The 24813-nt window shown below is 67.7% G+C and overlaps 3 protein-coding genes across 8 annotated transcripts; 1 reads left to right on the plus strand and 2 right to left on the minus strand.

The window, feature by feature from the left end:
- Positions 1 to 24: 24 nt before the first annotated feature.
- Positions 25 to 4565, minus strand: IFRD2 (interferon related developmental regulator 2). 2 transcript variants are annotated; one of them, XM_074836303.1, is made up of 12 exons: positions 4450 to 4565; positions 3571 to 3687; positions 3354 to 3438; positions 3098 to 3222; positions 2857 to 3014; positions 2577 to 2627; positions 2058 to 2227; positions 1839 to 1944; positions 1458 to 1595; positions 1191 to 1319; positions 1021 to 1116; positions 25 to 875 (listed from the first exon to the last, which is right to left on the minus strand). In XM_074836303.1, the coding sequence occupies exons 1-12, from the start codon at positions 4559 to 4561 to the stop codon at positions 795 to 797; spliced, it is 1368 nt and encodes a 455-aa protein (XP_074692404.1). In that variant the 5' UTR covers positions 4562 to 4565; the 3' UTR covers positions 25 to 794. The 2 variants fall into 2 exon arrangements, with proteins under 2 accessions (XP_074692404.1, XP_074692405.1); XM_074836304.1 differs by lacking the exon at positions 1839 to 1944.
- Positions 4566 to 8171: 3606 nt separating this feature from the next.
- On the plus strand, positions 8172 to 10407 carry LOC141928311 (2'-5'-oligoadenylate synthase 1-like). Its single transcript, XM_074836309.1, has 6 exons — positions 8172 to 8464; positions 8639 to 8933; positions 9005 to 9180; positions 9263 to 9504; positions 9594 to 9729; positions 9810 to 10407. The coding sequence occupies exons 1-6, from the start codon at positions 8270 to 8272 to the stop codon at positions 10323 to 10325; spliced, it is 1560 nt and encodes a 519-aa protein (XP_074692410.1). The 5' UTR covers positions 8172 to 8269; the 3' UTR covers positions 10326 to 10407.
- A 990-nt stretch (positions 10408 to 11397) lies between these two features.
- Positions 11398 to 24152, minus strand: SEMA3B (semaphorin 3B). 5 transcript variants are annotated; one of them, XM_074836311.1, is made up of 18 exons: positions 18451 to 18951; positions 16493 to 16620; positions 15491 to 15648; positions 15337 to 15399; positions 15132 to 15251; positions 14964 to 15057; positions 14755 to 14874; positions 14305 to 14450; positions 14096 to 14210; positions 13938 to 14007; positions 13710 to 13854; positions 13382 to 13601; positions 13199 to 13290; positions 12989 to 13030; positions 12722 to 12879; positions 12564 to 12619; positions 12343 to 12482; positions 11398 to 12264 (listed from the first exon to the last, which is right to left on the minus strand). In XM_074836311.1, exons 1-18 carry the CDS (start codon positions 18654 to 18656, stop codon positions 11824 to 11826), a joined length of 2514 nt encoding a protein of 837 aa, XP_074692412.1. In that variant the 5' UTR covers positions 18657 to 18951; the 3' UTR covers positions 11398 to 11823. The 5 variants fall into 5 exon arrangements, with proteins under 5 accessions (XP_074692412.1, XP_074692415.1, XP_074692413.1 ...); XM_074836314.1 differs by lacking the exon at positions 18451 to 18951 and adding an exon at positions 23946 to 24152 and having other exon boundaries at positions 12343 to 12619; XM_074836312.1 differs by lacking the exons at positions 16493 to 16620; positions 18451 to 18951 and adding an exon at positions 23389 to 23832.
- Between the last annotated feature and the right edge of the window lie 661 nt (positions 24153 to 24813).

Consider the following 24813-nt stretch of genomic DNA (forward strand, 5'->3'; position numbering starts at 1 on the left):
CTCTTAACAAGGCAGAAGGCACCCTCCAATTAGCCTTTTAATTACCTCCTGTAAAGAAAGTCTTAGAAAATCACCACCATAGATACATTCCCGGGGTGGCAGGCACGCCCAGCTGGCACAGCCCCATACCCGCCCAGGCAGCAGCCCCCAAGGCTGCACAGGCAGCACTGGGACTCACCCGCTGTGCCACCCCCCTGTAATTAATTTCCCACAAGAGGACTATTTCATATAAAGCATTTGGCTGGAAAAGGGCTCGGAGCGGGCAGCTGGCAGGGCTGGGCTGAGCCTGACCCCCACGCCGCTCTGCCTCCACCCCTGGGTGCCAGGCTGGCTGCGGAGGCAGGGGCTGTGCCCAGCGAGGTGGGGGGGAGCCGGGGGAGTGCTCCTGCCACAGGCACAGACACCAGGGCCAGCTGCCCCGCAGCCCTGCACAGCTCTGCCCTCCCACCCAGCCCTTTGGGCTGTGCCAGGCCACCCCAGAGCCCCCGTGGGACAGGGGACATGAGCCCTGCCTCTGTAAGGGGCCCTAAGACCCCCTCCCGCCGTGCCAGGCAGAGCCCCAGCCACAGAGCAGGCACACAGCAGCACACCACTGCCTCCCCCCCTGCTCTTCTTTTATCCTTCTTCTTTTTTTGGTTAAAAAAATAAAACAGGGGGCAGCCCCCAGCGGGGCAGCTCCAGGCATTAAATACTCTGCTGTACATGAATAAAAGCCCGAGGGCTGGGGGCACCGGCCCCTCACAGTGCTGGGTCTGCAGTCCAGGTGGGCTGGGGGCTCTGCCCCCCTCCGCCCGTCACAGCACGTCTGCCCGCTTGTCCCGCACCCGGCTCCGGGCTTTCGTGCGGGCTTTGAAGGCAGCCGAGTTGTAGAGGTGCTGGCAGGGGAGGGAAGGAGAGATGGGTTAGGGGGTGCCTCTCTGCCCAACTCCCCACCAGCACCCACCACGCTCAAGTGCTTGGTTGGAGCCCACAGCAGCGCGAGAGGAGACTGTGGGCACAAATCTGGGTGGTGGCACCCACCTTCTCGAAGCGGGAGACCTTGCTGGCTTTCAGAGCAGCCGCATCCAGCACCAAGGGGGGCCCGAGGCCGAAGATCTCCCGTAGCAGCTCATTGTTCTGCAGAAGCAGGGGCCTGTCAGCACCTACTGGTACTGGCCGGGTACCCCCTGGCATGGCCACCCGGCTCCTACCTGGAGGTGGTGGCGGATGCCAGAGCCCAGCACCTCTTTAAAGGCTTGGTAGGTTCGCTGGCGTGCCCAGCTGTCCAGGTACATGCACTCCAGGCCAAATCGGATGGTCTCCTCCTGGTACTCCCCGCTCTGAACGGAGAGAGGGGCTTCAGCAATAACCTGGGCACCAGCCCTGTGCGTCCCCAGTGGAGGGGAATCACCAGGCAGCTGGGCAGCAGCTGCACAGCCGGGGGCTCAGCAGGGAAGGGCACCGCCAGCCCCTGGTACCTCGATGAAGCGCAGGATGTCCCGGAAGATGGAGCGCTGCTTCCGTCGGTCTGTCTTGGCTCGGTACTTGTTGCTCTCGGTAGCCAGGACCTTGAGCTGGGCACGCAGGAACTCTGTATCTTGGTGGCACAAATCCTCCTGCCAAAAAAACAGGGGGGTTTGGAGGGGACATGGCTCCAGGCACTGCCCACGGCTGCCATCGCCATGACAGGGCTGGGGGATCACTGGGTCCAGCCCCTCTGCCTAGGCACCTGCTGGTGACGCCAGCCGGAGCGTCCTGATGCCATCAGTGCCACCTCAGCCAGGGCACAAGCAGGGTGCCAGCAGTTCCCTTCTGCTCTGCTGCCCGCCCACCCGCTGCTGCCACAGCACCCGCCATACCTCCACATCCTGGGCCAGCTCAAAGACCAGCGCGATGGTTTCCCCGGCCAGGATGCGCAGCGCGACGCTGGTGCTGGACAGCAGCGGGGGTAGCTTCAGCCAGCGACTGGGACAGGAAGGCAGGATGCCAGTCAGGGGGGCTGGGTGCCACCCCAGCGGCTCCCCACTCTGCAGCCAGCTGCCCCACACCAGCCCCCACATCCCCCACGCCCCACTCACTTGTCCAAGACACTCTTGATGTGGGAGGGAGGGCAGATGGTGAGGAGCAGGGACCATGACTGGAGCGCGCTGCAGTGCAGAGGGCCGTGCTGGGTGGGTGCGGAGCCCCCCTCACCTGCACTGGGGGGGCTGAAGATGCCCTCCAAGCAGGACAGACATGAGACCAGGTCCTGGAGGGGGGAAACCTGCCTGTCAGACCACAACTGCCAGGAAGACACCACAGTGAAGCCATGCACTAGGGACTGAAGGGGACCCACCCTGCCCAGGGGCACCCAGAGCTCCCTGGGGTAGAAGAGACTCCTTCACCCGAGACACCCCATCTCTGCGAGGTGAGCTTCCTCCCCCCCAGCTTAGCTCCACGCTGCCCGGGGAAGGGGCCTGGGCTGTCACTGATGTCCCCCGCGCCCCTTCCCCGGCTCAGCTCCAAGCTGCCATGGCACCATGGGCTGAGGGTGGGTGGCACGGCAGCTCCCAGGGTGCCCCCCGGCAGGGGTACAGGTGACACCCCAGCACAGTTACCTCGAGGTCAGCAGCGGCAATGTAGCAACACATGCCCAGGGCCGTGGCACACTGGTGAGAGATGTGGGGAAAAGGCAGTCAGAAGAGGCAGTGCCAGGCCAGATCCAGCACCCAGCCAAGGGGAAGCAGGGTCAGGGTACTCCTACTGTACCCCACTGCTCCCCACAGCACCCGAAACTGCCACCCTCCTGCAGCTGCAGGGGCCCCCAAAGGCATCGCCCTGTCTCTCCCCACTGCTGAGGTGCCCCCTATGCCCAGGAGGAAAGGGGCCAGGCCTTACACTCTGCCGGGCGCCAGGGCTGGCCATGCTGTCTGTCAGGACGCTGACGAGCAGGGGCTTCAGGCTGCGAAATACCTCTTCCCCCTCCGGGCCGGAGCCCATCTGGAGGCAGAGGAGGGTGAGGACGGTGCCCGCCAGCGCCTGTTCCTCCCCTTTACCTGTGGGCAGCACGAGAGATCTCCCTCAGACACTGGACACCGGCCCCGCCACCCCCAGCCCTGGCACTCGCCTGCACCCAGACCTTTTTTGAGACACTTCTCCAGGGAGTCGGTGAGCATGAGGCGGCGCTCCAGCAGGAACTCGGAGAGGGTTTTGGAGGAGAAGGCCAGGCGCAGGCTCTGCAGTGCCGCCTGACGTGTCTTGGCACTGCGAGAGATGGCAGGAGGTCAGGGGGTGGGGTGGCCTGGGACGGGGCACGTCCCTGCTCCCGGCTGGCAGCGCCGGCAGGACAGGCAGAGTGCCACGCGTGCCCACGGGGGGTGACAGCCGCTCCTCACCTCTTGTCCAGGAGGTTGTCCATGTGCTCCTTCAGCCTGTCCTCGGCCTCCTCCTCCTGGCCCGGCTCACCCGCCGCCTCGCTCCCTGCCGGGGTGGCACCCTCGTCACGGAGGTGCCCGGCCGCAAAGGCGGGGCCCACGGGTGGGGCCCCACAGCAGCAGCACCGCCACCCACGGGGGGACACAACGGGGGCAGCGGGCAGCCCCCGGGGCTCACCTGCGCCCTCCTCGGCCGCGCTGGCCCCCTCGCTGGCGCTGCTGCAGTGGCTCAGCACCTCGCTGCCAGCCTCCTCCTCGCTGGCGGGCGAGCCCGCCCGGGCGCCGCCGGGGCCACCTGCGGGGGGGATTGGGGACGGGCCCCTGTCAGCGCGGCCCCGGCCGCACGGCGGAGAGGCGGCGCGGGGCCCGCCGAGGCGGAGGCCTGAGGCCTGTGCGGGCCGTGGGGGCTGTGCGGGGCCCCGCGCCCCGCTGCCGGGAGGACAGGGCCGGGCAGGGCAGGACGGCCCGGCCCGCTCCGGTCCAGCCCAGCTCGCTCAGCTCGGCTCGGCTCGGCTCAGCCTGGCGGCCCCCACGACCCCCTCACGGCCCCGCCGCGGTGCGTGCCCCCCCCCTCCCCGGCTCCCGCCGCCTTCCCGCCCTGCACCGCGCCCGAGCCCCCCCACTCACGGCGCGCGCTCGGCGGGAGCGCGGCATGGCCAGCGCGCGCGGACCCCGCGCCCCTCCCCGGGCGGGAGGCCCCGCCCCCGGCCCCGCCCCCGCCCCGCCCCGCCGCGCGGCCCCCTGGGAGCGCCCGGCGCCATCTGCGCGCGCGTGGCCGGCGCCTCCTCGCTGTGCCCCGGGCATGGACCCGCCCGCACCGGTACCGGCAGTTCGGGCCCAAAAGACCCCCCTGAGGCTTGGTTTGGAGTTTCGAGGCGGGCATTCTTTATTGCAGCGCCGGGTGCACGGGGGATCGTTCCACCCACCGTGGGTGCCGAAAGACACAGGCACGCTTATTATATACAATAAACGAAATGAATATTCCTGTAGTTTCCGAGAAGTACACCCCTATGTCCAGAGAATCTAATCCGTATGTTAATACATTGTGCAAGCGTACTAAAATTTGGGGAGGGGTCTCTGAGGGGCTTCCGCGGGGGTTTCGGTGCAGGCGTCTTGTCCTTCCCATGAACGCTCAGTCTTTTTTCATACAAGGACTTGTCTTGGCTCATTGCTCTGTAAAGTTTCTCAGCTTTCCTATCTTTGGCTTGCACAGGTGTCTGTTGTTTTTTTGCCCTTTCCGGGATGTCCCCATCACAGTTGCAAAACCTCTGTCCTTGGGTGTGTTCTGGTGCGAGGCCCCTTCCAGCAATGAGCACCAACTGCTGGCAGGCATCAGTACCCCTGTCCCTGCCCGAATCCCTACCTCTGCGCTGTCACTGTTTCCCCTCCTGGCCCATCACTGTCCCTGCCCATACCCCTTCTGCCCCTGCCTGCACCTCATAAGGAAAATCTCACTCCCTAGCTATTGTACCAGTCAGTCTGGTAGCATGACATTGTACAAACTTTCTGAAGATGCCTGTATCTATAGTTGCCATTCTATACTGCGTAGGCATGGTTCAGTAGGCATGGCTTGCTGCAGGGAGGAGGCCAGCCCCACCACAGAGGATGGGACTCCTAAGATAAGGCCAGCACCTCAGTTACTCCAAGGCCTCTCCAAGACCCTCGCATTATCTGGCCTCACAGATAAGTAGCTGTAGCAAGACCGGCTCCAGGGACGCCTGGAGATGGTGATGCCATAGAATTTCAGTGGCTTTGGAAAGCAGGTGGAGGGGGTACGTAGGGACAGGTCAAATGGTGCTGTTCCCCGACGCTCGAAGGGTGTGAGAGCCACGTGTGAAACCACATTTGGGGCGTCCTGATTTGGCTGAGACACCCCATGGGTGCAAATAAAGAATAATTCTCGTTGTTCTCACCTTGGCGTCCTGGCCTTGATCTTCAGGCTATGACACCTGGCCCTGCCCACAGCCCTGCCCCTGCCTGTACCCGTGTCCCTGCTGCTGGTCCTGTCCTGTCCTTTCCCCTCTCCCTGCCCACATCCCTGTCCCTGTCCCTCCACCTGTCTCTGCCCTGTCTGCATACCTGCCCATATCCCTGCTTCTGTCCTTTTCCCTGCTCCTGCCCTACTCCTGCTCCTGCTTCTGTCCTTGTCCCTGCCCATGCCTGTATCCCTGCCCCATCCCTGCCCAAATACCTGCTCCTGTCCCAATTTCTGCCCCTGCCCCCATCCCAGCTGATATCCCTGCTCTTGCCTGTATTCCTGCCCCAGTCCCTGCCACATTGTCACCCGACACTGAGGGACATCCGTCCCTGCTCTTGGCTGGCCACGAGTTGTGGTTTGAGCCCAGAGGGCAACTGAGCACTACGCAGCCATTCACTCACCCCTTCCCCCCCAGCGCTGGGAAGGAGAAAATGCATCAAAAGGCTCAGGAATGGAGATAAGGACAGAGAGGGGTGGCTCTCCCATTAATGGTCACAGGCGAAAGACAGGCTCATTAGGGGAAGAAAAAGCATGTCACTTTAATTCAAACACTAACAAACCCAACACTTAACAGAGTGGGACAGTGAGGAGCATTATCATGTCTTAAAAAACACCTCCCCTCACCCCTCCCTTCTTCCCAGGCTCAGTTTGTTCCCAATATCTCTACCTCCTCCCTCTGTGGCACAGGGGCAGGGGATGGGGGGTGCGGTCAGTCCGCCACCTCCTCCTCCAAGGTGGGGGGAAGCACTCTTCTGCATCCTTCCCCCTGCCCCACGGGGCGTCCCTCTCACGGGAGACAGTCCTGAGTCCTCCCCACGGGATGCATTCTTCTCGAGATGGTCTGGTGTGGGTCACCTCCCTGTGTGCAGTCCTCCCAGCACCGAACTACAACAGCGAGGGCTTCTTCCCACAGAGCCCTGGGGGTCCTCCACAGGCCACAGGCGAATCCTGCTCCTCCGGTGACCCCCATGGGTGGCAGAGGGGCGGCCCTGCCCTCTCACCACAGGATACAGGGGGGCTCTCTGCTCTGGTGCACCCCCTGCCTTCCTCCTCTTTCCTTCCACTGACCTTGGTGTTCACCTCATAACTTGTCCTCAAAGTCCCCCCCACTCTCAGGTTTTCCTTCTTAAATACGTTATCACAGAGGCGCAGCCACCAATCACTAATTGGCTCGGCCTTGGCCAGAGGTGGGTCCAACTTGGAGCTGGGGGAGCTTCAAGAAGCTTCTCATGGGGGCTACCGCTGTAGCCCCCTCCCCTGCTACCAAAACCCCACCACACCAGCCCAGCACATTTTCCGTCCCTGCCCACATCCCGGCTGATGTCCCTGCTCCTGCCTGTATTCCTGCCCTGGTCCCTGCCGGGTTGTCACCTGACACTAAGGGGACATCCACCCCTGCTCCTGCCCTGGCCATGTTGCTGCTCCTGCCTGTATCCCTGCTTCTGTCCTTGTCCCTGCCCCTGTCCCTGTCGTGCTGCTTTCCCTGGGCCAGCCCATGTCCCTGCCCCCACCTTTCCCCCTGTCCCTGCCCGTACCTTTATCCCCGTCCCCAGCTGCACCCCACGGCCAACCCCATCCTCACGCATGTCCCTGCCCCTGCCGCTGCCCTGTTCCTCTCCCCATCCCGGCCCCTTCCTGCCTCCTCTCCCTACCCCCTGCCCACCTCTTGCCCATGCCCTGACCCCGTGCCCCGTCCTGCTCCTGCCCCTACTCCCTGTCCCTTCCTCTTCTTGTTCTTGCCTGCCCCTGCTCCTGCCCACTGTCCCTGCCTGCCTGCAGCCCCTGCCCCCAGCCCACCCTCCTGTCCCTGCCTGGGTTTCCAGGCCTGAGTTTCAGTGACTTGGCGCTCCCCAGTTTCCCGGGATGACCCAGCGCAGGCGAGCGGGGCTGCCAGTGGCCACCCACCCCGCGTCACCCGGGCAGCCCATGGCACCCACGGCCCCGCGGGGGGACGGGAGCGGAGCCGCCGCGGCGGCCGCTGTGCACTTTCGTTTCCGGCCGGCGGAGACCGAAAACGAAACTGGAGCAGAAACAGAAACTCTCGTTTCCCAGCTCTGCTGCACCCGGGGCTTAAGGCAGCGCGGGCTCCAGCGTCCTGCCCGTACCGCCTGCGGCTGCCGGGGGAGGGGGCAGCAGGACCCCCGGTGATGCTGGCATCAGCCCTTTCCCATTGCTTGCGGTGACACCGGGCACCTGGTGACACTGACACCGGCCACGTCCCATTGCCTGCGGTGACACTGGGCCCCTGGTGGCACTGGCACCAGCCACGTCCCATCGCTGGGGGTGACACTGTGCCACCAGCACCAGCCATGTCCCAGCGCTGGCTGTGCCCCAGCCCAGACATTTGAGCCCCTGCCGTGGGCACAGGCAGGCGCTGGTGCAGGCAGGGCACCCCCAGCCCCCGGGCAGGGCCCGGCGCAGGGTCCCCCCGTGGTGGGACACTGCCTCCTGCCAGCTGGGCACCCAGGGGAGACCCTGTGCCACCCCGGATACCCCGGGCTACGAGGTCCTGCAGCACCCTGCACCCAGCCTGCAGGCAGCTGCCTGTGCTGCCACCACCGCTGTCACTGCTGCCCCTCAGCTGGATGCTGGGGTGATGGTGGTGCCATGCAGCCCCTCCCGCCCCCTCCCAGCCCCCGCGGCGGTGACACCGGTGACAGCCAGGGTACCCCGTTGGCAGGAGTCTCCCGGGGAGCCGGGGGGAGGGCTGGGGAGAGACAAAGCCCCGGGGGATGGTGCCACCTTAACTTCCCGGTGGTGACGCCATTGGGGCGGTGGCCCTGGAAAGTTTAAAAGCTGCTGCAGGCAGGAGCAGGCAGAGAGACAATTGTAGACAGGAGCAAGCGGAGGGGAGGCAGCAAGTCAGGAAAGGGCAGAGGGAGCGACCACACCTGGCAGGATGAACGTGGGGCAGGTGACAGCCATGAATGGGCTGAGGACGGTGTCTGCCAACGAGCTGGACCGCTGGATCGCAGAGACCCTGCAGCCCAGCCCAGCTTTCTGCAGGCAGGTGAAGCAGACGGTGAAGCAGATCTGTGACTTCCTCAAGGAGGACTGCTTCGAGACCGACATCCGTGTCCACAAGACCGTCAAGGTGAGCACTGCCCGACTTGGGGACCAGCCAGCACCCCTGCTGCCACCCTTCCCTCTGTCCCATTGCTCCAGCTCCTGCCCTGCCTCAGTTTCCCCTGGCAGCTCCAGGAGCGCTGGCGGGCGATCCCCGTGCCCAGGGGCAGCAGTGCTGAGCTGGCCGGGTATCTCTTTGCAGGGTGGCTCGGCAGGCAAGGGCACAGCCCTGCAGAACAACTCCGATGCCGATGTGGTGCTCTTCCTCAGCCACTTCTCCAGCTACAAGCAGCAGAAACAGGAGAGAAGTTATATCCTGGATTTGATCAAGAGGAGGCTGCATGTCTGCAGAGACACCCTGACTTTCACTGTGACCATCAGCAAGCCCCAGTACAGAGGTCCCGGCAAAACGCCGCGTTCTGTCAGCCTCACTCTCGGCTCCAGGACAACCTCAGAGTCCATCGATGTGGACATCCTGCCCGCCTACGATGCCTTGGGTAAGGGCTGCGGGCTGGCGTGGGGCTGGGTTGTGGCGGGGGCAGCTCTCACCCTCCTTCTCGCCCTGCAGGGCAGGTGAGCCGGGATGCCCGGCCGGACATGGAGGTGTACGTGGGGCTCCTAAATGCCAGGGGTGACCCTGGGGAGTTCTCTCCCTGCTTCACTGAGCTGCAGAAGAAGTTTGTGAAGCGTTACCCTGCCAAGCTGAAGAACCTCCTGCGCCTGGTTAAGCACTGGTACAAGGAGGTGAGGAGCTGCCCGGCTTCCCCGGCACCCACTGGGGACCCGCCCCACTTGGCTCTCACCCCCATCCCTGTCTTCTCCCTAGCTGCTGAAGCCACGGTACTGCGGTGCAGACCTGCCCCCCAAGTATGCCCTGGAGCTGCTGACCATCTACGCCTGGGAGGAGGGCACAGGCTCCTGCGACTCCTTCGTCATGGCCGAGGGTTTCCGTACAGTGCTGGAGCTGCTGTGCCGGCACCAGGAGATCTGCATCTACTGGGAGATGTACTACTCGCTCCAGCATGTCCAGATCGGCGCCCACATCAAAAACCTGATGCGCAGTCGCTGGTGAGGACTGTGCCTGGTGGGACCGGTGCCACCTGCCCCATGGCATTGCCTGGGACTGATGGCAGCACCTGCCCCCTCTGTGTTTGCAGCCCCATTATCCTGGATCCCGCCGACCCCACGGGAATCCTGGGCAAAGACACGCGTTGGGACCTGATGGCACAGAAAGCTGCCCAAGACCTTTTACTGCTGCCCTGTGTCAATACTGCCCGGCCCTGGGATGTGCAGGTAAGACTGCCTGCACCTGCGGGCATAACGGCCCCCCCTGCCCCTGCCAGCTTTGCCCACCCCCTCTTCTGTCCCCGCAGCCGGCCCGGCCCGTGACGGTTGAGGTGAAGCAGATGGTGGGCACCAGCCTGAGCAGGACCATCAGCCCAGGCGCCACCATCCGGCAGCTGAAGGAGCAGATTGAGCAGGCATGGGGCATCCCCTGGAACAGGCAGCGCCTGGCGCAGCAGGAGCCAGGCAGGAGCACCCCTGTCCTGCAGGACAGTGAGACCCTGGCCACCCGCGGCATCTTCTACAGCACCACGCTGCTGCTGCTGCAGACCGAGCCCCAGGTGATGGAGGTCTTTGTGAAGGATGACAGGAACCACACCACCACCTACACAGTGCGGCCCACCGACACCGTCCGACAGCTGAAGGAGCAGATCCACTCCCGGGGGGGACCCTCCGCCAACCAGCAGCGCCTGACGTACGGCTCCGTGGAGCTGGAGGACAGACACACGCTGGCGCACTATGACGTCCAGCCCAAGAGCACAATCTTCATGCTCCTGCGGCTCCGGGGGGGCACAGGCCCCCAGCACCCCCAATTCCCTGCCTGATCACCCTCCTGAGCATTGCCCCTGGCACCAGCCCTCACCCCTGTACCCCCCTTGTCGTGCTGGAAATAAATGCCTTGGTAGAGCCTTGTGCTGCTTGCTGGGTTGGGGACAATGCCAGGCAGCATGGAGGGGTGGTCAAGGGGGGACCCCATTGGGATGAGGGGGGACCTCAATGCCACTGGCTGCTGGGACACCATGAGTGCAGAGCAACGGTGCTGCCCAAGCCTGGGGTGCCCAGTTGGATCAGGGGTGCCAATCCAGACCAAGCTGGACCTCAGGAAAAAAAAATTTCCATCCTCTGCTTCCCCTCTGCCTGCTCCTGCCTGCAGGAGCTTTTAACCCTTCCCAGGCCACCACCCCAATCCCAGGCAGTTGAGGTGGTCCCCAGCCCCGGGACTTCGTCTCTCCCCAGCCCCCCGAGGAGCCAGGGCTCCTGCCCAGGGTCTCCCCTGGGTGCCCACCTGGCAGGAGGCGGTGTCCCACCACAGGGACCCTGCGCCAGGCCCTGCCCAGGGGCTGGGGGTGCCCTGCCTGCACCAGCCTGTGTGCACGGCAGGGGCTCAAATGTCCGGGCTGGGGCACAGCCAGCTGGTGCTGGTGTCACCAGGGACCCTGGTACCACCACAGACAGTGAGAGGCAGCAGACCGCGAGGTCACCCTCTGTCACTGCCTTAAGCGCTGGGCTATCGGCACTGCAGAGTTTCGGTTTTCGGTTTTCGTCTTCCAGAAACGAAAGTGGGGTGGGGCCAGAAGCGGGGGAGGGGGGGGGGGGGGGAAGCCCTTGATCTTGGTGATGTCCCCACGGGGCTTGGCCCCCCCAGCCTCCCGGGTGCTGCAGAGCACCCCAATCCTCTTGGCTCAGGGTGCCAGTGGGGTCCCTGCTGTAGGGCACCAGGGTGCCCCCTTCCCAAGTGCTCTCTGGGGCAGACGCGGGACCCTGGGCTGAATCCTCTGCTTTATTGTGCTCAATTAGTACAAGCCCCCCCGCATCGCTGCTCTGCACCCGGGACGCTGGGCACCACCTCCGTGCCCCCCCCATCCCCCCCCCCCGGGCACCCCTCCTCCTGCCGGGTCCCCCGCATCCCGCCAGTGCCTGTCCTGCCCCTCCGGGGTCCCGCTCCCGCCTGCAGCCCCCTGGGACTCGAGGGTGTCCCTGCTGTCCCATTCCCCGCGGTGCCACACCTGGGGGGGCACAGCCTGGCCCCGCCGCCCCTCCTGCTGGGGCAGGTTTACATTCATCCGTAACAGTCGTTAATAAATATTTCGATGACTCTGCGGTGCCGGCAGCCGGCCGGGTCCCCCCACCAGTGCTGGAGCCGGCGGCAAGGGTGGCTGGCAGCCCCTCGGGGAGGGTGGTCAGTCCGGCTGCCCTCTCGGCCCCGGAGCCACAGCCCCCCAACACTCCCTGCGCCCGGCTCCGGTGCTGCCGGTGGGGGCTTTGCCCCTGCCCGCGGCCCCGCTCCTAGGCAGAGCCCGGTGCCCGGGGCCAGCCCCGGGGTCACCAGGGGGACGCGCTGCGGGGGCCCCGCTCGGCCCGCGGCCCCTCGTGGGTGCGCCGGCGGCGGGCTTTGCGCGGCTCCTCGCCCTGCCCACGGCCGGGGGGTCCGGCGTGGGCACGGGGGGGCGGCGGGGGTCTTCCCTGGCTCCAGAGCCGCTGGCAGACCTTGTCCGCAGACCCCAGGGGCGGCCGCTCCACCAGCTGGAGGAAGTCCCGGTACCAGACCTTGCGGCCGGGGGGCCCGGCAGCGAGCTGGGGGTCTGCGGCGGGCGCCATGCCCGCTGCCTGCCGGGCACCGATCACCTCCAGGGAGAGCCGCAGCAGGGGCTGGGTGAAGCCGTGCTCAGTGGCGTGGCAGAGGTAGAGGCCGGCATCGGCACGCTGCACGCTGCGCAGCAGGACGCCCCGCTCCGTCCGCACCACTCGCTCGTCCGTCTGCACCTGTGGCACCCACGGGGACGGGCGGTCAGCTCGGCACGGCGGGGTCCCGCTGGCGGCATCCGGCTAGGGAGAGCCTACCTCTCGCTGGGGGTCATCCGGGGTGCGCTGGTACGTCCAGACGATGCGGGCTTGCAGGGACTTGGGGACACACTCCAGGAAGGCGGTGCTGCCCTCCACCCCGTAGAGCTGCTTCTGGGGCACGCTGCCCCGCCGGGGGTCTGGGGGGCAACACAGCCCGGCCATCAGCTTCCCGCCCCAGCAGGACTGACCCCCCAACCCCTGGCCGGGTCCCAGCTCACCTTCGGAGCAGAGCACATTGGGGTCACCGTTGCGGACGTCCTGCCGGCGGAAACGCCTGCGGGAAGGTGATGGGGCTGCGGCAGCAGGGCCTGCGCCCCTCACCCTGGCCTCGGGGCAGGCTGGTCGCCCCAGCACCGAGCCTTGGCACCTCACTTACCTCTTGGTGTTGGGCACGTAGCGGGTGCAGGTGGTGCCATCCCAGGCGCAGTACGGGTCCCGGGCCAGGCAGCACTCGGCACAGGCCTTGCCATAGGCGCCACAGCGGTGCAGGGGCAGCTGGGCCAGCGCCGCGGCCGAGCCGGCGTAGAGCTGTTGCTGGGGGAGGGAGGGGCATGGAGAGCGGAGCTGAGCACCCTGGGACTGTGGCACAGGGCTGGGCAGAGGCATGGCAGGACACTGGGACCCACCCAAGGTCCCCCCTTACCCGCTTGGAGGAGAGCTGCAGGCTGGTGATGGGGGAGGCGTCCTGTGGGCAGAGTGCAGGCAGGAGTTAGGGTGTGCAGGGGGACCCAGGTGTCCTGGCTGCTGGCACCCACATCCTGGCAGCTGGAGTGCCCTGGCATGACCTGGAGCATGGGCAGCACAAGGGGGTGGGGGTGGGGGTCCGACTGGGGGGTGCAGAGCTCTCCCTCACCTGGAAGACCTGCAGCTCCTCCAGCAGCAGCGGCTCCATGCGGTGCCAGCTCTCCTTGGGCACCGAGACCACCTTCAGCACCGTGCCCACGTCTGCAGGCAGGGAGGGGTGAGGCTGGGTCCCCTGGCATCCCCCAGCTCCCCCCCTGCCCCCCCCTGTCCCAGCCCCGGGGTCGCCACATGCCTGTGCCGATGAAGAGGACATCGTAGTGGCCATCAGCGGCGGTGACGTGGTCCACGGCGATGCGGGTGAAGGTGTAGGGTACGGCAACTTGCAGGAAGAGAGGGCGCTGGCCGTGGGGCAGCACTGGGTTGTACATCAGCGGGTGGTGCCGGGCAAACTGGATCACCTCATCCGGAAAGTCCTTGGTGGAGCCGAAGGTGCCGAAGGTTTTGCTGGGACACTGCGGGGAGGTAGCGCTGGCTGAGCGGGGTCTCGCTCCCCACAGTCCCCACCCCGGGTACCGGCAGCCCATCGGCAGCACCAGCCGGGACACCCCTGTGCCACGTACCATGCCCGGGCGGGGGTACGGCACGCGCCCCTGGTATGACACCCACTGGTAGTTGGGACCCTCCTTGTGTGCGAAGGGGCCCAGGAAAGCCCGGCGGATGTCAGCCATGGTGTAGACGCAGACGGCCGAGCCCTGGAAAACGGAGCTGGTGGGAAAGAGAGGGGGTGACGTAAGGGGCGAGGAGGGCACCACCGGGCATGGGGTGGGGCGGTGGGGAGGGGGCTCGACCTGGAGGTGGAGAAGACGGCGTAGACCAGGGGGTTGCGCTTGTCCCTCGTCTGCAGCAGGAAGACATCCCCTGCAAGCAGGGAGGGCATCAGCACTGCCCCGATGTACCAGGGCGGCCTGTGGGCACCCTGGGGGGCCACCCTCACCCCCCTACTCACGGAGCTCATCGAAGTGGGTGTCTGCCCCGTCAGGTCCCGGCACGGCGCAGACGAGCCGAGCCTTCAGGAAGGTCGTCCACTTGTTCACCAGACTGCGCTGCCCGCCCACATCGTTCTGCCGGGAGAGGGAGGGCACCGATGTCAGCAGCGGCAGCTGGCACCCCCCGGCACCCCCGGCCCCCAGCCCACCCACCCACGGATGCTCTCACCCGGCAGATCTGGCCGATGCGGGCAAAGCTGGTCTTGCCCAGCCCCTGCTGCCGCTCCACCGCCGTCTCGCGGAAGAAGAAGTAGATCTTGTCGTCATCGGGATCCTCGCTCTCCGGCACCCAAAAAACGGCCACGAACTTGGGCTCTGGGGACAGAGGGGTGCCGCCTCCAGTGCCCCTGCTAGCTCTGCTCCCTGGGGCACCTGCTGGGGTCCCAGGAGGGTGCAGACCCCCCCCTTGCCCAGCTGCAGGGCAGAGGCAGAGGGTGGGACCCCACCAGGCACCGGGGGTCTGCAGGGGGCACAGGGACCACCCAAATCACCCTCCGCAGGCAGCGGAGGATGGGGTGTGGCTGAGCCCGGAGGACTCGTTGCCCTGATGCTTCCAGGGAGCAGCAATGCCACTGGGATGCTGGCGCCCCCGCCAACCCCCCCACTCCCTGGCACTAACCGTTGAGCCAGCGGGAGTCGTGCTGCTCGGTACGGATGGAGGGACGCCGGCCCAGGCTGCGGAAGATGGTAAAGTCACGGCCCATCAGATCGGTGGCCACCCCGGAGTAGAGCTCCTCGCCTGGCAGGCACCGAGGGAATCGTTATGGGGGACCCCCCAGCACCCCCTGCTGCACTGCCCCCCCGGCACCAGGCTTGGCTCTCCCTTACCGACGAGAATGGAGGCAGCTGCGTGCCGGGGGTCGTATGGGCTCTTCCCCTTGCCGTCCTCGGCACGCCGTGGGTCCAGCTTGAAGATGGGGTCCTGGAGGGGGGTAAGGATGGGAGGCAGGCGGGCGGTGGCACCCGGGGGCCACCACGGTGCTGGGGGAGGCTCACCTCTGCGTGCTGGCCGGCCTCCACGAAGGCGCAGACAGGGTGAAAGGCGCCGGTGCCACAGGCATACAGGTGGGTCCGGTTGTAGTGGTGCAGGATCTTCACGAAGTTCATGCACTCAGCCTGGGGGTGGAGGGCATGGCAATGTGGCGCTGGGGCACCCCCCCCGGCAACACCCTGGCACCCCTCGGCACCCCCCTGCACTCACGGTGATGTCCTTGCCAGCCCAGTTGCACTCCTCCCTCCACTCCACCGGTGCTGGCCAGTAGATCTGCGAGGGGAGAGGGGGGGACGCTCACAGCCCTGGGGGGCACCCGGGGCTGCCCAGCTGGCGTGTGTGTCCCCCCACACCCCCCCGTTACCTTCCTGTCCCGCTGGCTGATGTCATCCAGGGCCAGGGAGAGGAGGTGGTTCTGGGCGCCGGCGAAGAGGCGGCCGCGCTCCTCATCCAGCAGCAGGGCCTCGTAGCAGCACGAGCGCTCCAGAGCGAAGAGGCGCAGCCCGTGGCGAGCCCGCAGCTCTGCCGGGACCCGCCGGCACTGCTCAGCCCGGCCCCGCCGCAGCACCCGCCGCTGCCCGGCACGCTCCCCTGCCCTGGACACATGCCCCGGGGGAACCTGGGTCTGGCCATGGCCCCCTGCCATGCCACCCCCTCCCCCAAACCCGTCCCACTGGCTCGACCGGGTTCACTGACCCCGCGCTGGCCCAGCACCCATCCCCACACCACCCAGCACCCATCCCTGTGCTCGACGGCACCCATCCCCACACCGTCAACCCTGGCGGCAGGCGGCAGGGGAGAAGGGGCCTTTCCCTGCCCCGCGGAGCTAATCCCACCGTGGCGGGAACAAACAGCCCTTTGTCAGGCTGGGAGGAGAGTGCTCGCCGGGACCTGCCGCCGGACAAAGCCCCCCGCGCCGCGCTGGAGCCCACGGGGTGGCCAGCCGGGATACGGCACCGGCTCCCTAGCCAGCATGGCGGCCCCGCCAGGCACGGCACAGCTGTGGCTGGGGAGTGCGGCTGTGGTGCACCACGGCGGGACGGGCACCTGAGCCGGCACATGCTGGTGGCCAAGAGTGAAGGCCCAAGCGCAGGCACGGCCCCGAGGGCAGGCAGGTGGCCCTGGAGGGGGGCTGGCATCAGGAGAGGCACCTGGCAGCCTGTGCTGATGCCGGGCAGCCTGCAGGGAGGGTGGCAACAGTGCTGGTGAGGCAGCAGTGCCGGGGTTTCGCACCCCTTCTACCAAGCTGCCCCCCACCCCCCAAGGACACTCCTGCCCCCCCGGGATGACGCTGGGTGCTGACACAGAACCAGCGCACCCACACCCGACCCCACGTCCCCCCACCCTGCCCGTGTCCCACGCTCACCAGGGAAGGCCAGCTTGAGGCGGGGGGTGGCAGCGGGTGGGGGGCGGCCGGCGGCGGGGCCGCGCAGCAGGAGCAGGAGCAGGAGCAGTGTGTGGCTCATGGCCGGGGTCTGGCTGGCGGCCCCGCGGCTGGGGCAGAGAAGCGAGACCTCAGCTCGGGTTACAGCCCGCTCCCCGCAGCCCCCAGACCACGATCCCTCCCCAGCGCTTCCGATGGGATCCAGAGAGCCCAGAACATTGGCACAGGGCAACCCTGGCACGGCACAAGGGGACACCTAGTGATTGTGGGGGGTGACATGGGCTGGCTGTGTCCCTCCCCAGTTTTTAAGCTCCCAGTAATCCAATCCCGAACTTAACGGGTTCTGGGGGCAGCCCTCCTGCTCCTGCCCATGGGGAAACTGAGGCAGCCCGGCCAAGCAGCACCCAGCCCTCCCCCTGAGTCCTGCGGGCAGGAGGGCACTGGGTTCTGCCCACTCCTGCTTGCAAGCACAGAGCTGTCCAGCAGGGACAGGGACAAGGACAGGGCAAGCACTGGGGTGGTGCCAGCCGGACAGGGCACCCTGGGCAAGCAGCAGGCTCCTGAGCACTGGGCATACCAGCCACTGTGGGAGTCATGGGGTCCCGTGCCTCAGTTTCCCCCACTGCTACAGCCCCCACTGTTTGGCCCCCAGCCCTCCTTGTGCCACCCTGCGAACAGGAGCTAGGTCTGGGGGGGCTCTGGCCAAGCAGGTGCCCACAGCCCCCAGGGGGCCCACCACCCTCATGGGCACCCACCACCGGGTAGGGAAGAGCTCCTCTGGCTCCGGCACGCTCTCCCCTGGGGGGCAGGAGGCGATGGTTATCGCGAGCACCGTGCCAACACGCCGATCCCCGCCTCGCCCGCCGGCCAGGCCGCGGCAGCCCCGGGCAGCTGCAGGCAGCCGGGACATGCCAGCCGGCACCTCCCCACGCCACGTGCGAAGCACAAGCCCAGCCACGCCGGTCATCAGCCCCTGGCGCAGCTGACGGCTTTCGCCCGTACCAGAGCCACCGGGGCCTCGCCGGGGCACGGGTGGCGAGTGAAGCCCCACCGTGGCACCGGGGCTCGGCGCAACCACCCCAGGTTCTGACACCCCGCTCGGGCACGGCGTGAGCTGGGCCGCGGCAGGTGCCGGGCCGGAGGGGCACGCGTGCGTGGCAGTGCCCGGCACAGAGCTGGGCACGTCTGCCTGCTGCCCGGGCCGGCCGGCCGGGGCTCGCCCTGGGCTCCTGCGGGCAGGGCAGCCCCCTCCCCGGCTGGCAGGGTGGGGAGCGAGTCCCGGGCAGGCAGCGGGCAGCGGGCAGGGGCCCCGGCCGGGCGCGGTGCCGCGGGGCTCGGCTGCCCGGCGGCCTGGCCTGAGGGCGGCAGCGCTAATGGCATTTCCAGAGGCGCCGGGATGAGGCGGGGGACACGCCGGGCTCTGCCAGCCTCTCCGGGCTGCCGGCCAGCCAGGGCCGTGGCAGGGGCACCGGGGGTTCTCCCGCCTGCCCGGCACCTGCCAGCGCCCGCCGAGGGGCCAGGGCAGACCCCCGGGCACGGAGCCCCCCCAGGCCGGCTGACCCGGCCCGATGCTGGCACGGCGGGGAGTAGGGTGGGGGTGGAGGGGGGGCGGAGGGCAGCAGCGGCAGCACCGGAGACCCCCGGTGCCAGCACTGCCAGACCCAGCCCCCGAGACCCCCGGTGCCAACCCACCCTCCCAGCCCGCCGGTGCCAGCCCCGGCACGGACCCAGCCTCCCCCGAGACCCCCGGGGCCAGCCCGGGCAGTCCCAGACCCCCGGGGCCAGCCGGGACACGGACCCCGCCGGTGCCAGCCCGGGCACGGCCCCGACGGCAGCGCAACAACCCCGACCCGGGACACGACACCCCCCCGCCCTGTACCGGCCCCGGGAACCCCCCGACCCCGGCGGCCCCCGCACCCCGCCCGGCCCCCGGCACCCACCTGGGTCCCGGCTCGGCTCGGCCCGGCTCGGCCCCGCCCTCCGCGTCCGTCGGGAGGGAGCGGGGCGGCCCCGGCGGGGCGGGGCGGGGCGGGGCGCGGCCTGGCCCGGGGGGCACGCGCACACGCACACGCACGTGCGAAGGCGCGTGCACACGCACACTCGTGTGCAGGGACGGACACATGCACACGCACACGCACGCACACATGCACACGCACACACACACGCACACACAGGCAGACACTCCTGCATGTGTGCACACACCCGCGCTCGCACACACGTGTGCAAACACGCACCCGCATGCGCTTGCAGATGCACACACACGTGCAAACAGACGTGTGTGAAAACACACACGTGCAAAAACCACCCGGGGCACACTCACACGCACACAGGTGCAAACACACCCCCTCGCACTGGCACGCAAGCACAAGCGTGCAGAATCACCCGGGCACACTCACACACACACTCACACACACACTCACACTCACATGGCCCACGGTGACACCCGCTGCCCCAGGGCAGTGCTGAGCACGTCACGCTCAGCACACGAGTGGCGAGTGGCACGGCCACCTCCTCCCTGGGGCAGGCAGCTGCCGGCCGGGTGCTGCCTGCCCGGGCATGGGGTGCCGGGGGCTGTGCCGGGGTGTGCTGGGGCCGTGCCGGGGGGCACTGGGGGCCATGCCGGGGGCGGCGGGGGGCTGGTCCCGCACCCTGCTCAGCTGCAGCCCAGATGTCTGGCCCGGGCCCAGCCCGGAGCAAACAAAATTCCTCCGCTGCCTCCCATTTTCCAGCCGCCGCTGCCAAGAATAGCAAGTGCCGAGTGGTGCCGGCAGCGGGGCCACGCGCGCCTTGGCGGGCAGGGCTGGGGGCAGGGGGGGGACACACGGGCTGCCCTGGGGGCCACCCCCTGCCTTGTCCCTCCACCCTGCGCCCCTGCCTGTCCCTTCCCACGGGTGCAGGAGTCCAGGAAAGCAGATCCAGCATGAGTTGGGAAGGCAGGGGGTGCAGGCAGGCAGGCAGCGGGTGAAGGCAGGCAGTGGGTGCCAGCAGGCAGCGGGTGAAGGCAGGCAGCGGGTGCCAGCAGGCAGCGGGTGCAGGTGGGCCGGCAGTGAGTGCAGGCAGGCCGACAGCAGGTGCAGGCAGGCCAAAAGTGGGTGCAGGCAGGTGGGCAGCAGGCTCAGGCTGGCAGCAGGTGCTGGCAGCCCAGCAGTGGGTGCAGGCAGGTCAGGTGCAGGTGCAGGCAGACAGCTGGCACAGGCAGGCAGTGGCAGCCGTGCAGGCAGGCACAGGCAGGCCAGCAGCAGGCAGGAGGAGCCGTGCCAGGCAGGGTGCCTGGGCAATGCCCTTCCGTCTCGCTGCCAGTAACCCTCCTGCTGCCGGCCCGGCTGCACCGGTGTGCCAGCAGGCTGGCAGCAGGCTCTGCCCCAGCACTGCCACTTGTTCCCCTCTCAGTTGTGACACGGTGCCAAGCACCAACCCAGAGTCACAGGCGGCAAGGGGGGATGGGGACAGCGAGGGGATGGGATCAGGTGGCAGGGGAGCCGCTGGCACCGGTATGGCAGGGGTTACTCTGCCGTAAGACTTTACCCAGGTGCCGCGGCAGGACTTTGGGCTGGGTGGCCCACACAGGGTTGGGCACGGTGTCCCTGTCCCCACCGTCCCAGCCTGCCATCCTGGGACGGTGGGGACAGGGACACGGTGCCCAACCCTGCACAGTGGGCACCTTCCTGTGCTGTGCCAGCACCGTGCCTCAGTTTCCCTCCACCCAGCTGGGATCTTTCCACCCAGCGCCGCTCCCGACATGCGTGGCAAGGTGGCCGGGTGGCGTCACTGTCACCCCAGCCCCGGAGTCCTGCGGGGACCTCGCTGGCAGTGACTCCGCCTGGAGAAACCATCAGGCGTCAGAAGGGCCGGGCTTCCATCCCGGAAAAAACGGCGCGGGAGGGATGCGCCACGTCGCCCGCCGGCCACCCCTTCCCGCCCTGCCGGGTGTTCCTGGCAAGCGCCGAAGCCGCCGGGCGCTGGCGCGGTGACTGTCCCCAGCTGGAACGGGCATCGCCACCCGCATCCCGCCCTGATCGCGCCGCTCGCTGCCAGCCCCGCGGAGGGCGGCGTGGCGGGGTGCCGGTGGCCTGGCGGGGTGCCGGTGGCCTGGCTCCCCGCCAGCGCGGGGGTGTCACCGCCGGCGGTGCGAGCAGGTGCCGGCGCCTTCGCTCTTTGATCCCTGCCCTGCTGCCGGCGGATCCGCACCCGGGGATCGCTGCCTCCGCCAAATCTCCCCTGGCGGTTCCGGCTCCGGTGAGCACTGGTAGCTCCGCCGGCAGCACCCGAGCCCCCAGCGGTGTTTGCGGTAGGAAACGGCTCCTCTCCGCCTCCGCAGGGCTCCCGGGGGCGACGCGGCAGCAGGCAGCGGCCAACGGCTCCCACACCTCCTGTGCCGGCGGGCGAGCTGGCATGGCACGGCACGGCATGGGATGTATCCGTGCCATCGGCTGGGTGACCAGGACCAGAGGCTGTTGGAGCCCACATGGAGGGAGACGGGCTGGGATGGGCGTCTGCTAGCCACCGCGATGGGGACAAATCCTGCACCCTAAATGGGAGCGGTACCTCGCCAAGAGAGCCCTGACAATGCCGTGGGGACCTGTGGGGTGACCCAGAGCGAGGGGTCTGCAGGGTGGCCCCCCATCTCCCTGTGGGCTAGGGAGCACCCCTCCGCCCTGGTGGAGCCATCATGGTCAGGGCTGGCCAAAACCCGGGAGGACAAGGTGAGCTGCGTTGTGCCAACCAGTGCTGTGGTTGTCCCTGTGCCACCTGGGCCAGCTGCCTGCACGGCTCCTCCCTCCCTGGCCAGGCTGGCTCCCCATCCCAAGCCCTGCTCCCCATCATAGCCCGTGGCCTTTCCAGGGGGGCAAGGTGACCTCTGCCCTGCCACAAACACGGTGGGGATCTCTTCCATCGCCGCTCAGACGGGCGTGCCAGTGCCAGGCCACAGGCTGGCATCAGGCCTCAGGTGGCCTCCAGGCAGGGGACAGATCCCATGGGATGCCAAGCGTGCTGGCGTGAGGACTGAGGCTGGTGGTGAGCAAACGCGCCCAAGACACCTCCATCCTCATAGTGTAGCGTGGTGGTGATGTCCCGGGGGGACACTAGCTCAGGGCTCACACCCCATCTATGGATACACCCCCACCCTGACCCTGCATCCACCCCCCCATCATAGCATGCTGCTGTGAGACCCCCGCAGCAGGGATCCGCGTGGCCCCAGCACATTCCTGCTGGGATTAGGTACCGGCTCCCGGCAGCACTATGCTGGTGTAGCCCAGTTAATCCCTTTTTAATTGTCCCCACCCTGTGCTGGGCTGAGCCGAGCTGCCCAGGGGACGTGGGGTGCTGGGTGAACCCCAGTGCCTGAGCATGCCTGGGGGTGCCATCACCAGGTGTCCCTGGTGTGGGACCGAGCCGTGGGGTGCATGGTGAACCTTTGGGATGGTGATCAAGAAGGAGGCATCCATCCTCCTGGTGCAGCACAATGGCTTTTTGGGAAAGGGAGGGATCCTGGGCTCCTAGGGTCCCATCCTGCTGCCCCGAGGTGACTGTCCGCCCTCAGCTTCGTGGCTGCCAGCAGCCAGGCTCTGGGGCAGGCAGAGGAGCTGCGTCCTCTGAACTGAAAACCGCTGAGCTTGAAGCTCCTCAAAACCATCCCAGTGGGGCAGGAGCCTTGGCAGAGCCACAGCATGGGGACATGGCATGCAGGCTCTCTACCACCAGCCCGGCCCTCTCCCTGTCCTGGCGGGAGGGCAGGAGAGATGCTGGCTGAGCCCCTCTGCCTGCTGCCCTGCCCCAGCCCCTCTGGCCCTGCCCGGCGCCACACCGACCAGTGGCATCCAGCTCCTCCGGGCTTTAAAAATAGGCTGGTGTCCCTGCCATGGGCTGGGTAATTTTAGCTGGGGCGTGTCTCGCTGGGAAGCACGTGGGACCGTTCATCTGACCCAGCTGCACCCACACCCAGGGCTGATGTCAGCCCCTCACTGCCCACTTGCTCGCCCCTGCCCCAGGGCAGCTCCCAGCACTGCGGCCCAGCCATGGCCACCTTGGGCATGGGTGATGCCTGGTGGGACAGTGAGGGCAAGGGAGCGGGGACAGGGGTGCCCAGGTGCCCCCTGAGCCTGCCCACTCCCCATCCAAGGTATCTTGCCCGTAAAGCTGGTGGCACCAGTGAGCACAGCATCCCACCGCCACAGCACCCAGCAGCACCCAGTCAGGCAGTGGCAGAGGGGTCCCGGCACCCTGCCCTGCCCACCCTCCTCCTCTCACCCTGGCCCCCCAACACAACAGCCACTTCAGATTGCCTCCCACGGTGCTCCCGCAGAGCCGCGGCGGCTGGGAAGGCTGGGGGGGCCACCACCGAACATAATGCGGCTATTGACAGGCGAGCCGGCGGCCCCGGCGCGGCACAATAGGGCCTTGTCTGCTGGCCCAGCTCCCGCTCCTGCCCAGCCCCGTGCCCAGCGTTCTTCCCCGAACAGCTCGGAGCTCACTCAGGTGCCAGCCAGGGCAAGCCCTGCCCAGGGCCGAGTCGGCAAGCACACTGCAGGAGCCGGGGTGGGAGGGCACCAGGTGAACCCCCCTTTCCCGTAAACCAGTGCCCAGGGAAGAGGCATCGCTTGGGAAACCCCCCAATGTGGTGGTACCGGCTCACACTGACCACCGCAGCTGGGAAGGGCTTGGGGGTCCCCGCTCAGACGTGGGGTGACGGGGACAAGAAGGTGCCCAGTGATGCCTCTGCTTCCCTCTTAGGACTGTGTCCAAGCCTGCCGGCACCCAGCACCCACCAAAGGGAGACAGGGACCTGGCATCCCCCCTGGGGAGCTCTACCACCCCTGCCTCCCGACACCGCAGCCCCCTGCAGCGGAGCAGCCGGTGCCCCATGGCCGCCTTCTCACCTGTTACGGCGCGTGGGCTCTGCTGGAGCTCGCCTGCCTCCTCGCCTGGCGGGTGAGCTGGGGCTGCGGCTGCTGCCTGCTCTTTAAACCCCAAATCCCCGATGCCGGCCGCCAGTCCCGCCAGTGGCGGGGGCGGAGGGAGGGGACGCAAAGCCCCGGTCCCTGCTCCCGGGGCCGGCACCAACAAAAGGCAACTGTGTCCCGTGTCCTCCCTGTGCACCCAGTGACCTGGCCGGCTGCTCGGGGACAGCCCCTCAGGACTCTGGGGCTCCCCAGGGTGCTGCCACCCCCTCTGTCCGCGCTGGGAAGGTGGGAGAAGCATGAGCGAGCCCTGGGTCCCTGCTCACAGCCGTGGAGCATCCTGACGTCCCCAAGGACCCATCCCTGCCCGCTTGGTCCTGTCCCTGCCTGCAGGGGTGCCAGGGCGAAGGTGCCCGTCGTCGCCATCCCCCCGCCTCATCTGCTCCTGCAAAGCCCGGCCCAGCGGGGTGGAGGAGGAGGAAGGGGACGTGGCTGCCGCCCTGGGGGATGAGCTGCCCGTGCCCTGGGGGACTCACCCCGCGGGACCCCCGGAGCCCTGCCCCGCCGGTGCCGTGGGGCCGAGCGGCTGCCTGCGAAGCATCTCTGTGGTCCGAAGGCCGGGAGCGGCCCGTGCCGCCTCATTAACACGGGGTAAATGTGTAACGAGCTGTCGGCCGGGCCAGGGCGGTTCAAGCCGCACGGCTCCTCTCACCCACCCGGCACGCCGGGACCCGGGGATGGGGTGGCTTTATCCTGCGGGAGCCATGAAGCCAGGGCAGGAGGGAGAAGAAAAGTCTGGTTTATGGCCAGACACGCTGGGGTGACTTCAGCTGGAAGGAGCGGAGTGGGCAGTGCGCTGGGCTGGGACAGGCACAAGCCCGTCCCCGAGGGGAGAGGCTGACCCGCCACCCAGGCTGGCCCCAGTGCCGAAAGGCTCGGGCTCAGCTCAGCTGCCCACCGGCAGGGTGAGGGCGAGGGAGCCGGGCTCTGCTCTGCGGTGCCCGCTGGCATGGCAGGCAACGGGCACCAATTTAATTAAAAAACAAACAAGAAATTCCATCTGAAGGCAAGGAAATGTTTCTTTCTGCTGAGAGAGTGGCCAGGTGCTGGCACGGCTGTGCCAGAGGCTGTGGATCCTCCAGCGTGGAGACAGGCAAACCCAGCCGGGCCCGGGCAGCCCGAGCCAGCTGAGCCGCGGGAAGAGGGGGGCTGGGGGGACACAGGGCCCGGGGTGTCACTGCCACCGCTGAGCCGGGCTCTTGTCCCTGCGGCTGCAGCACACGGCGTCCTGGAGCCAGTGGGGGTGTGGATGCACGGCTCGCCGTGCCAGGCCGCGGGTGCTGTGCCACGTGGAGCTCCATGGGCAGCTTTCGGGTGGCCGGGGGCCCTGGGGCGCGTGACCCC

This window comes from Strix aluco, chromosome 11 (genome assembly GCF_031877795.1).
Source record: "Strix aluco isolate bStrAlu1 chromosome 11, bStrAlu1.hap1, whole genome shotgun sequence".
Taxonomy (NCBI): Eukaryota; Metazoa; Chordata; class Aves; order Strigiformes; family Strigidae; genus Strix; species Strix aluco.

Coding starts and splice junctions, on each gene's coding strand:
- IFRD2 (XM_074836303.1), bottom strand. CDS start 4,561: ATGAGCCAAGACAAGTCCTTGTATGAAAAAAGACTGAGCGTTCATGGG. Junction 2,228..2,576: donor TTGCCGCTGCTGACCTCGAG/GTAACTGTGCTG, acceptor TCCCCCCTCCAG/GACCTGGTCTCATGTCTGTC. Junction 1,117..1,190: donor GCATCCGCCACCACCTCCAG/GTAGGAGCCGGG, acceptor CTGCTTCTGCAG/AACAATGAGCTGCTACGGGA.
- LOC141928311 (XM_074836309.1), top strand. CDS start 8,270: ATGAACGTGGGGCAGGTGACAGCCATGAATGGGCTGAGGACGGTGTCT. Junction 8,465..8,638: donor GTGTCCACAAGACCGTCAAG/GTGAGCACTGCC, acceptor ATCTCTTTGCAG/GGTGGCTCGGCAGGCAAGGG. Junction 9,730..9,809: donor CCCGGCCCTGGGATGTGCAG/GTAAGACTGCCT, acceptor CTGTCCCCGCAG/CCGGCCCGGCCCGTGACGGT.
- SEMA3B (XM_074836310.1), bottom strand. CDS start 18,656: ATGTGTGCGTGCGTGTGCGTGTGCATGTGTCCGTCCCTGCACACGAGT. Junction 15,649..16,492: donor CCTCAAGCTGGCCTTCCCTG/GTGAGCGTGGGA, acceptor GGGTCCCGGCAG/AGCTGCGGGCTCGCCACGGG. Junction 12,620..12,721: donor TACGTGCCCAACACCAAGAG/GTAAGTGAGGTG, acceptor ACCTTCCCGCAG/GCGTTTCCGCCGGCAGGACG.